Source organism: Hypomesus nipponensis, chromosome 10, assembly GCF_054491055.1.
Source record: "Hypomesus nipponensis isolate SF chromosome 10, ASM5449105v1, whole genome shotgun sequence".
Taxonomy (NCBI): domain Eukaryota; kingdom Metazoa; phylum Chordata; class Actinopteri; order Osmeriformes; family Osmeridae; genus Hypomesus; species Hypomesus nipponensis.
The window spans coordinates 3,550,910-3,562,500 of record NC_140370.1 but is presented as its reverse complement, the minus strand read 5'-3'; the positions used below and the strand labels follow the sequence as shown (position 1 = coordinate 3,562,500).

General features: G+C 47.2%; 1 protein-coding gene across 1 annotated transcript in view; it reads right to left on the bottom strand.

The window, feature by feature from the left end:
* The window catches only part of tns3 (tensin 3), a 33,057-nt gene extending 21,718 nt beyond the window's left edge, over positions 1-11,339 (bottom strand). Inside the window, exons 1-10 of the mRNA XM_084707450.1 lie at positions 10,958-11,339; positions 4,772-4,943; positions 4,629-4,679; positions 4,110-4,232; positions 3,381-3,445; positions 2,083-2,166; positions 1,390-1,502; positions 782-842; positions 537-612; positions 258-387 (exon numbers count right to left, since the gene is read on the bottom strand). Of these exons, the coding sequence (XP_084563576.1) occupies positions 258-387; positions 537-612; positions 782-842; positions 1,390-1,502; positions 2,083-2,166; positions 3,381-3,445; positions 4,110-4,232; positions 4,629-4,679; positions 4,772-4,921 (853 nt within the window). The 5' untranslated portion in view covers positions 4,922-4,943; positions 10,958-11,339. The remainder of the gene's footprint in view (positions 1-257; positions 388-536; positions 613-781; positions 843-1,389; positions 1,503-2,082; positions 2,167-3,380; positions 3,446-4,109; positions 4,233-4,628; positions 4,680-4,771; positions 4,944-10,957) is intronic.
* Between the last annotated feature and the right edge of the window lie 252 nt (positions 11,340-11,591).

Below are 11,591 nucleotides of genomic sequence, written 5' to 3'. Positions count from 1 at the left end.
ATAACCGTCCATGAAATGGATGAATGACGCCACTTGTGACCAGGATAGTCCCTCTTAACCCCCACGTATTACCCCTGATGGAAAACAGGCCATGTGTTTCAATAAGGCCATCTGTAGTTACCAAGCCTAAAGGAAGTCCTACAGCCTTGAATGCTGCATTATACAGCATTGACGCTAATGCTAATGGCAACGTGCCTATGCAAAACACAGGCCTGTTCGGTCGTATTCCTGGTGTTCCAGTTAAGGAATGTCTCTACCTTTGCTAGCGTTCTCCATGTCCTCCTTCTCAAACATGAGGTTGAAGCCCTGCACGGCTCCCGTGTGGAACTGGAGTCTGAAGATGACCTCACGTTCTGAGGTGACCTCGCTCTTGTTGTAGCATTTCACCTAAGGGGAAACAAGAGGATGTTCCGTCATTCTGTTCACTGTGCTTTTATACTCTGGTTCATTGTCCTAAAGTCTGACAGACAACATATTCAGTCACACAGCTGGAACATTTCATCAAGCTGTCTGAATCCAAGGATTGTGAATACTACCATGATGTCTCCTTTCAGCAGCTGCGCAGGCTCCAGATTGATACATATCCTGTCTTTGTGTCCTGGACCAATGTGACTGTGTATCAGAGGGACAGACACACAATTATTAATGACAGATATTCATAGACAAACCATATATACAACAGCAGCCAAAAGGCACAAGGGAGAGAAGAACCAAAGTAATGACATAAAAACTTCTAAAGAAATACTTATTGTTAGCTTTGAACTTGTTCAGAATTACTTACTAGACCCCTGAGGAGTAAACCGCTTGCATCCCTTGGTAAACTTTTAAATATGGCCGACAAACTGGAAAAAGGACAGAAAGATATCAATCATCAAATATATTCCCTCGTTTGAATAGTTGTATCAAATGCTATATTTTTTTGGGAAGCTATAAAATCTAACCTCTTATGTTCACCTGGTCACCTAGTACTATCTGTGGGGCTCTTATGTGAAACATACTGTACTCTTCTTTACTGTACTTTTAGGATTTGTTGTGTTCTAGCCAAAGCTTGTGATTCCATCCGAGGATAGTCTTTGTTGTCTCAGTAAGACTTGTGAAAAAACTATAGTTTATGTGGAAACATGGGTGTGGGTTCCTTTGGGTTTACTGTAAGACCATAAAGCAGTTCTTTTCAGTGAAAAGTTTTTTTTGTGTGTGTGTGTTTTATATGCTGCAAGCTGAGCCATATATTGCATTCTAGATTGGTCTTTGGGGTCTTTATTGCTACTATTTTTTGTGAGCTTTTTCTAAGCTCTTCTTCTTTCAGCTCCTTAGAGCTCCACCAGTGATTCATCAGTGCATGATCAGATCCACTCAAACAATGAAGACATCCGTGGCTGTCTGAGGTACCTCCAGAAGCGTCAAAGTTGGGAATCCCATGAAGAACGATACAATGCAGGAACAAGGGGGAGGCGTTGATCTTCATGGATCCACTCAGAAGACTGTTGAGGATCCATACGTACCTGAGAACAGAGAAAACAGAGGAGAACTTTCCTCACATAAATGAACAGATCCACAGTTGAGCTCTACCTTCACCTTATAGAGTTGCATTGCTCCACAGGTTCTCAAACGAGGTCACCTTGCCTAACAGCCTTGACTAGGTGTCCACGTGTTGCAAGTCAGCCGGTCTGTGTTCTTTGAATGTGTTTGTGTGCGTCGGTGTGCGTGCGGGGAGGGGGGCAACAGAGTGAGTCACGGTGATTCAGTGTGACGCAGGAGGATAAGGTTTCACCATGGGATCCCATTCTGCTGTTATTAGCAACAATGGCAAGACTATCACTGGCTCCCTTCTCTATGGAAATTGACAAACAACACAGAGGCACGCAATGGCTGCTGTATTGGTTCAGGTGGGCCCTGGGAGCTGGGTCTGGGGGCTGGGCCAGGGTGGAGGTGGTGGGGTCGAGTGGGGGGTAAAATGGGGTTGGGTTGGGGTGAGGTGGGGGGGACAGACAGCGTGGATGGGGTCGAGGAAGGAATGGCTCATTTTTCGGTGGGTGTGTGAACACAGAGGGAAGCTGGCTGCGTCCTGGCTGATTGGCTGACCTTTTTTGCGAGGGGGTCATCAACGCTGACACCTTGTCGTCGTAGTATTTCCTCATGGCGAAGCGATCCAGGGCCTGGTCCGCACTGTGGGGGAAAACACGCTTGGTCTCAAAACACACGCCACAACAACTGGATTCAGGCATCTGCTAAAAGACTTGTAAAATGTAAATGCACATCTGGGCATTGAAAGGATAGAAGTTGACCCATACAACAGCACGCAGACACACACACACACACACACACACACACACACAGAGCGCACGAGGGGGAAAGTAACTAGAGAGACAAGGGATTCCAGCAGAGAGGAAGACAATACCATCCCTATCCAAACACAGAGGGGGAGAGGAGGAGAAAGAGAGACCAGAGGGTGTTCATGCCACTGCTATTCCAACAGGACCAAAACCAACAGACACAGGAGATCTCTCCCTCTCTGTCTTCATCTCTCTCTCTCTCTCTCTCTCTCTCTCCCTCTCTCTTTATCTCTCGCGCTCACGTGCGCGCACACACACTTTCTCTCTCTCTTCCTCCCTTTCCGATCGCCTCACTTTTGCTTTCCACGTCTCTGTCCTCCATCTGGCTTCCCTCAGTGCCCTTTCTCCTGTGGCCTCTCCCTCCATTTCTCCCCGGCTGGCTGGCTGGCTGGCTGGCTGGCTGGCTGGCCTGCCCTCTGCTCCTGTGTGTTTGGTCTCCCACAGTAGGGGAGGAACAGCAGGGGGGGGGAAGGCCGTTTATCCTGTCTTGGCTGATGTGTGCTCCCATCACAGGGTCTGTGTGCAGGATCTCCATAAGCTCATTAAGGCCAGGTCCAAATGCACAGCACCTAGCCTCGGCCACTTTCCCTCCGAATGTGTCCGAAATATTTGCCGCTGGTCTTAGCTGTGGAGATTAGGAGAGTTGCAGCTGCTCGGAATCTCTCTGAGGAGCAGTGTCCAAACATCTGGGGTCTTTCATGTCCGATTGGGATAAATACATCCAGTTAAGATCAGTATCTACAGAGAAAAGTGACCATGACCGTTTGTCGGCAGTCGGGGCCCTTGCATACTAGTTCCTGTAATTCAGTTCTAGATGATTCATGACGGACAAATGTGTGGTTCGTCTTTTGAAATCCACACGTGATGGCTATCCTTTGACTCACTTTCTGACTCATTGGGACGTTGGAATGAAAAGACTAAGTGACACAGCAGTGGTTGAGACAGAAGAGTAGCCTCTGGTGTTATGTCTGCAGCACCGATGCTGGCGAGCTCTGACACCACCAACATCCCACAACACAGATATGCATCGACTGGCCCAAAACGTACCTGGCTGAGATATCAGTGAAATGGACAAAAGATGAGATGACAACACCGATCCGGCCTTTTCCCCCCTGGAACACAAAGAGAACAAGAAGGCCAGTGAGCCATGAACATGGATTGATGCCCAGTCCAGAACAATCTGACTGGGACAGAAACATGGAGCATGACCTCAATATTAGCTAATGCTACCATTCCTAGACGCATTTTCTATGTGTGCTCTGTGATCCAGCATCACAGGAGAGAGTGGCTGTCTGTTAGGTAAATCTCTTCATCAAGAAATGCACAGAGTTGTCGGGTTGAAGGAAAGTTCAATCGTTTTATTCCTTGCCAGCAAGGAAACAAAGTCTGACTTGGTTCAGAGTTGTCCGAAACGTCACAGTAAAAGGTAGTCCTTTTGTACATGTTCTGAACAAACTTACTGGATGCAGGCAAGACTTTCGTCTCCCCCATGTGGAGGCGAAGTCTATCACCTTTGAATGTCAGTAAGTCAGTCTAAAGCTTGTGAAAAGTGTCATGCTTTGTCTGCAACACTTTTTGACACCTGCTCCTCAAACATGCACCGCAAAGATCAGACAACCAGCATATTTAAGCAAGGCTTGAAGTTCAGACAAAGAGGAACATTCCTTGGGTGTTCCGCTTCTGATCGAGCACATTTGGGTGCAAAGATGACTTGCACAGCAGTATTCTTTTCAGCCTGTATGACAACTTGCTCAAATATTTCCAACACTGTCTCACCCTGCAGTGGATGACCACCACATGTAGGGGGTCAGCATTCAGCCAGCTCTCCATGGCCTTGCAAATGGTGCAGATCTTGTCCAGCGGAGGGGCATGTAGGTCAGGCCAGCCCGTGTCCAGTGTCTGCAAACACCCCCCCCCCCCCAAGCACACACGTTTAGACTCTATGATAAACAGTGTGATATGTGTGACATCTTTTTTCCTAAAGTGAAATGGGCACTGACATGTATGTTACCCTCTCAACACTTAAATAAACCCACACACACTTTGTAGCGATGTGTATATACAGCCATGTCTATACTGTCTTCTCAGTAAACCTCAGCATCTCCAGATATGACAGTGGCTCAACTAATTCCAGACTATCCACTGATAAGGTTGTGAAGGACCTCAGAAAACATCACAACTTGCCACAGTCAAGGCAATGAATTGCTGTGTGACTACAGCCTTCTCTGCGCCGCGTACAGGAAGTCTTACATTTGTTTTTATGGAGTGGCACAGTTATTCTTGAGTATCAAATACCTTGGGGTTCATTTTTGAGAGATCATGTCTCTTTTCGGACAGGTTGATAATCTAGAGGAAGGAATCAAAAACGTACGTTTTAACATTGAATAACGGATGACATTTATGTTGACAATTTTGCATCATGTAGGATTAATACTGACCAGGTAGTTATCGGAGTGTTTGGACTTTAACATCCGAGTGACATCCTTCAGGTTGTGTAAGTAGATCTCCTCAGAACAAGCCCGGGGGAAGGACACGGCGATGATGCGCTCCGTCACGTAAGTCAGGTCCAGTTCGTATCCCTCCTCCATTCTTCAGGCTGGGTCGTGCTGTCTGAACACACACACACAAACTGTTGAAATGCTTCAGGAGCCGGTTGATTTTTCGCTACACTCACAGTATGCTAGTCATGTCACTCCTGTCAATATTTGATGGACAAAGTCCTTGGAGTCAGTCATTGTGTCTAACAACCCCCCTCTCCACCACCCTACACTGTCGCCTATTGGAGCATGACCCCAATCCCAACAGGGGGTATGTTAAAGAAACCTTTTCGTTTCCACAGTCCATCATCCTACTGTCCACATGGGGGTTACATAGTATTGTCATGTAATTTTCTGTTGAAGGCTACTGTATGTTATCATCAAATAACTGTGAGGAAGACTTTATGTGAAATTGTCATAACTACTCGATTCACTTAAAGAGGAAATGTCGAAACAACACTGTCCACATTGCGGGGCATAATCCACACAGACTGTCAGACTGTCAGAAAAGACAGAGGAAACAAAACAAATACAATTGCAAAAGAAATCCGGTTGGAACCAGTTGTCTGCAGTGTGCTGTAAATCCCTGAAAGATGGCGTCTTGCTGTGACCTCATGGCAATGAACTTCCTGTGTAGCTGAGATTTTCCTGATACACACACTTTCAACCACTACAAACACACACACACGAGAGACTTTCCCACACCAACGCACACACACACGCACGCAGAACATTGCACAAATCCACATTCACACTTCTCTTATCCATCCATCACTGCTCTGCTGCTCTGCTGCTCTGCTGCTCTGCTGCTCTGCTGCTCTGCTGCTCTGCTGCTCTGCTGCTCTGCTGCAGAGCAGCTCTGTCTCTACTCTCAGTCAGAGAACAGGAAAATGGATCAGGACTGCTGGCTACCCATCAAGAGAATCCACTCCAGAAACTGGAATGTGCGATCACTCATTTTGACCAGCATCAAGTCGATTTGGACCTGATTGTTAAAACAATACAGGATAAAACTAAATCATTTCACGGGAGTAAAAATGTCTTTCTCTCTGTCCAGCACACACACACACAGACACATATATTGTAGCAAAGGCAGTGAAACTAGCAATTTGACTCAGTTGCTTCCAGCTCCCTGTCACCTGATTATTTGTTGTGATTAACTGTTAAAAAAAAACCTGGCTGGTCCAGACTGGAGAATGCATGTGTTAATTAAGTCTGAAGTGACTGCAGGCTAAAGTCAAACACTTTGAAGGGCTCCAGAGAGGGGCCATAAAGCAGGGGCCGTCCACACAGGGCTTAAACCAGCCTTCAGTGCGGAATGAAAGGGGGCTGTGTGTGTGTGTGTGTGAAGGGGTCATCACCAGGGGAAACAGACTGGGGGGTAATCGGCTGTGCACGAGAGTGTGTGTGTGTGTGTGTGTTGTTTTCTGTGTGTGTCAGTGTGTGTGTGTGTGTGTGTGTGAGAGAGAGAGAGAGAGAGACATAGTGTGTGTAGTGTGTGTGGGGGGCAGTCACAAGGGAATGGTGCGACTAATGGTGGAGTTTATTTCTCCTGAGAACTGGAGGGGAAAAACTGTTGACTAATGAGAAATTAATGAACATGTCGGCCAACAACACTTGGGGCTTGTGTGTTCTGTGGTGGAGACCTGTCTCGTTGGGGTTTTAGATAGTGTGAAAGCTTTGTGCCAGAAAAGGAGAGGTATGGCACAAAACCAACCCTTAACCTCCGAATGACCCTGAGGTGTCAGGGAATGTTAATGAAACCTTTGAAACGTTATGGTTTCAGATTTGGTTGTGTTTGGTTGGCTTCAGTGCAAAACTTCTTGGAGAACTGATTGGATGTGAGAATAGGTTCTCTATCTATCTCTAGCATTCTTTGTCTGAATGGATACACTGATCCAATGAACCCTTTTCACAGTCCACAGCCTCATTCAGATAAATTATCAAGACATATGCTATGCTGCAGCAGGTCCTTTCTAGCTCCAGTCTGCCTCTCATCACTCAAGCAAACTGGAACTACATGCCCCAGCACGCACTCTGGATAATTGGTCTTTAATTTGCACTGAGTGCTTTTGTTCCTGGTTTGGGGCATGGCGTTGGTCCACAAAGCCAATCCAACAAGCAGTGCCAAGGATCTCTAAGCCGGAGCCCACCCAGGGGAGAAGAGCTAGGGGTAGGTAGAGGTGTCGGAGAGACAGGGTTGCCAGATCCAGGAAAGACAAGCAGAGACAGGCTCAGTGGGTCTGGATCCTGGGGGATTAGGGTGTGTCTCAATCCCCCAGCTCTGCTTCATTCCCCACAGGTAGGAAAGGTCCTCCTGGTTGAGAGGGTCCTAAGAGCAATGGACATATCCAAAAAGGCTGCACGGTGTAAGGCTAATTGTTTTGGTCTGATAACCAGGAAAGGTTGTGAAGATAGGTAGCTATTCAATATTGTTGGAACAAAGCCTTGTTTTCTACAGGTGACCACTCCCCTTACCTGGTGGATTGTGTCTTGAACCTTCCATTCCACTGACAGTGAGGTAATGAAAGCACATAGACTGTTGTTGGTAAGAGCAGAACTGGAACCAATAACACATCCAGCATGTAGAATGAACTACTGGTCCCAGACGCCGAGGCCCAGCCGAATCATGTGAACGATGACATCATGCCTGTTTTCATTCCAAAGCACATTGCGGTGGCAACGAGTGCTCAACATCTCTGGATACTGGTCCGTCACGGGTTATAAAGTCATAGCAACCCAGGACTGTGCCACAGCAGCGGAGTTGCCAATTACACTAAGTTTTGTTTATGCGTCGTTCAACTGGTTGCTACACGTCCTAGGGTTATTTGGGCTACATTTTCCACAGCACAGCACGCTGTGGTGATGGAGATGAAGACGTTTGGCACGTGATTTATGATGTTTTGGCACTTGATCGTTTCATGAGAGTTTGAAGATGAAGGATAGGGGAACCTATGGTGAAAAGACAACGTTCCTTTCATTAGTAAAATTAATAACGTATGAAGAAGCTTAAGGTGAGAGAAGAACTTTATCTCTTAAAGACAGCCTGAAACCACACAATGAGGACCCAGACTCTGACTGGGAGGCACAGGGCTGCCTGCTGCAGCTGGACATCGCATGTCTAAATTGTAATAAGACTAATGTCGTCATTTGGTGTAAAATCCTTCATACATCCTGGTTCTCCTGACCAGAAATTAAAATGAAAAAATCTGTTACCAGACGTGTCTTATTCATTGGTGTCAGAGGACCAATAGATCAATCGATGGATCCAGCTGAGTTGGAATGCAGTGAGCAAAGTACAAGCTTCAGACTCAGAGATCAATGTGTCAATCAGGGACTGGCAAACATATCTTTAATCATGAAAAGGGTTCTATTAAATGCAAGTTCCATGTCTTTCAATATTTGTTCAGGTTGGCACACATATGAAAGCAATCAGCACTTACGCCATGTCAAATGTCAAACTTTAAAGCGTTCCAAATGGTGCCCCACAGTGATCGACAGCTTGTGGTGGAGGTGGCCATTTTAGCGCCTGTTGAATATTCATCATGGTCAGATAAAGCCAGAGTATATTGCTATGGCAGAAAGCAGAGCTTAAAGATCTCCATTGGTGGAAGCCACACTCAGAAATCGAAAGTTTCAGTATTGTCTTATTCCGGAAGCGCCAAAACCCCAGTTCTGACACATTCAGGCCTGAATAACTAGTTGAACCAAAGCAAGGCCATATCAGCATGACACATTTTCCTTTCTACTGGAGCGAAATAAAATAACAGCCGCACAGAGAGGTGCACACCGTTTCTCTGGAAGTCCCTGTGCTGGGCTAGATTAATGATCTCTGAACTGTTTGTCTTCAACCCTCAGCGACACCTAAAGTGCCGTAAAGCCTTCAGGAAGTCCAGCTGCTTATGACCAGATGGATGGGTTGGAATGTTTTTCAAAACAAAGCCAGCACCATTTTCACTTCTATTTGTAGAACTCTCTTTGGTTCCAGAGCTCAAATGAGGATGTGATGTTTCTATGGGGGATGCGGGTGGGGGGGGGGGATGAGGGGGTCGGGTTTGAGTGTTTCTCGTGAGATCTTTGTAAATATTTGGTATCTCCAATTGAACAGACACAGGGAACTACTATGTACTGTACTGTCCACTACTTTCATTCTTCAATTTCCCTGAATGCCTTGCAATGTCTGACAGAGACTATGGCCTAATACAGATATTTAGTATTCAGATGTGGGTGCCATCTAATAACTCTGAAATCCTATTTGCCAGCGCCTTGCCTTTCTACCTGACAGGAATAAAAAGCGCTGGGCTATCATCTCCAGTGACCCAACAGCCTGAGCCTGTCAAAAGAGAGCGAGTGAGAGAAAGAGAGAGTGAGGTGGGAGGCCACAGTTTGTTCTGGCTGTTTCCTGTCCAGGCCTCTGTGCATTTACGCTGTGGCTTTGACGCCCATTCAATGCTGAAAAACTGAAATAAACAAAACGGTGGAATCTGTTGAAGGAAGCCACGGGAGGGAGGAGGGAGGTATTTATAGCTTGTTTATTTAGTCATTTTGGAACACAAACGTGTATTTGTCTCTCGTTTTCACAAGATATTTTGAAGGGAATATAAAAACGGAGAGCCCAGGGCCTGGTGAATCCGGGCACCCACCAGGCTCCTAAAGAACTCCCTAATTATCGTCTTCTATCCCAAGGTCATAGAGGAATGCGTTCCAAAATGGATTACGCTCCCGCTCTCTCTTTCTTCCTCACTCGCATTCACTCGGTTTCTCTCTCTCTCCCCCCTTCACTGTTTAATGGCTTACACATGTTGGCTGGGTGGCTGACGGCTGGGTTGCTGTGACAAAGCGTGATGCCCCCCCCAACCCCCCCCCCCCCCCAACCCCCACCGTGCTCGGTGTCAGACGGCCCTGGTGTGGGTGGGTCAGTGTGTTTTGCACACTCTGTACACACAGTACAGCCAAACCCATCTCTGTGCCAACCCACCTGTCTGAACCACTTTATCTAGGTTTTCCCATTCATCCGGAACTTACCACGTACTTGTTCTTTGTAACAACCTTCTGGTTATCAGAGACGGAGAGGGGTCAAAGAAAGGGATTCTTGTTCTGTTTCCGTGGCGCTTGAGAAAGCAAACATCTTGTTTTCACCGAGTTACCAGGAAAGCCGATTTCAAGAAAACAACTCAAACTTCACAAAAACACACAGTGTGGTCGATGCACGTTCACCCTCCTGTTCAACTGGTGTTATGAGTGGACACGGAAAAAGGATTGTAAAAGCGTGTTTGGTTGGCTGAGTGTGCTTTCAGATGTGAAGGAAAGACACGGATGGCCAGAGACAGGTAAGGGAGGGTGTAGCCTGAGTGAGGTAAGAAGGACTTGGACATGTCATCAACAATGGCTGCCAGAGAACTACAGCCCCTCAGGCCGTGAATACCACACAGCAGCTGTGACTCAAAGAGAGACTCTTTCTCTGTTTCTCTATCGTTTTCTTACCTTCCTTCCATTGGCAGCCTTTTCTAGTCAAGCTAAAATCGACGAACCTATGCGAGGACTAGACACTTCCTCTGGAATGGCTCCATATGTTTCCCATTAGAAAGGTCTCCAGCACAGCAAAGCCCACAACAGCATGGAGTCCCTCAACCATAGCAAACGCCAATTCAACAAGTGGAACTTTCACAGTGTTGAAATTCTCTTTGGGAGAAGCGTCTCTATGGGGAGATTGTGGATTTTCATGAACAAGAAATCACAATCTTGCCGCTTGTTGGGTTTCAATGGTCCCCTTATGTCTACACTAGGCTCTGCAAGTATTTCCCTTTCTGACACACACATACCCCCCCCCCCCCCCCCTTTCCTCCTTTTGCAGGGCATGGAGCCAAAGTAAATAAGGACCAAGCAATGTCCCTTTTTTGCAGTTTGAATCATTTATGCAGCTGAAATGCAATGTGCTCAATCCACCGGCTAGAAAGAGTTACGACTGCTAACTCCAGGAGACTGCATCAAACTGGGATCCCTCTTTGAAGTCCCAACCAGACCCACGGAACAACTTCCCCTCTGCAACTGAAGGACAACAACAGAGTTCACAACACAAAGGCTTACCTTAACAAGCTGAAAACGGGGCACTTTAACTCTCCTTTCTCTGCCTTTGGGATCCTTTTGTGAGTGAGTTTAGGATCCGGGGGAAGAGCGCTTGGCCCCGTCACACAGGCTTGGCGGAGGCTGAGAGAATCATTTTCCTCTGCTGGAATGCGCTTGCAGGCTGATCACAGGCAAGTCAAAGAGCTCACTTTGTCTCAGCTGCCCCCTCTGGTCTCTGTCTCTCTCTCGGTCTCGTGTTCAAATGGAAGTGCTGCCGATGTTCCTGGACTGCTCCTGCCCCTGCCCCTGCTCAACCCCCAACCCACACACTTCCTCCTGTCGAGGAAGAGGCGGCCGCTGCAGCCACCACAAGTCCTAGCAGGGACAGTCCTCCCACTGTGCCTCTGGGTCTGCCTCTTCTGATCCCTCCCCCCTCCCCCTCCTCCCTCTTCTCTCGCGCTCTCTCTCACAGTTGCGCCTTCTTCAGGTCTGCCTCGATTTTGGCCACTTCTAGACCCACACACTCGCTCACACAGAGGGAGTCAGGCAGGGGGGATGGGTGGGCGGTGGAAGGAGAAGGGGGGTTCTTAAGAGTGTTCCACTCCCTCATTTGAGAGAAGATGACAAAGAATAAAAATCCTCTCACTTAGTTGAA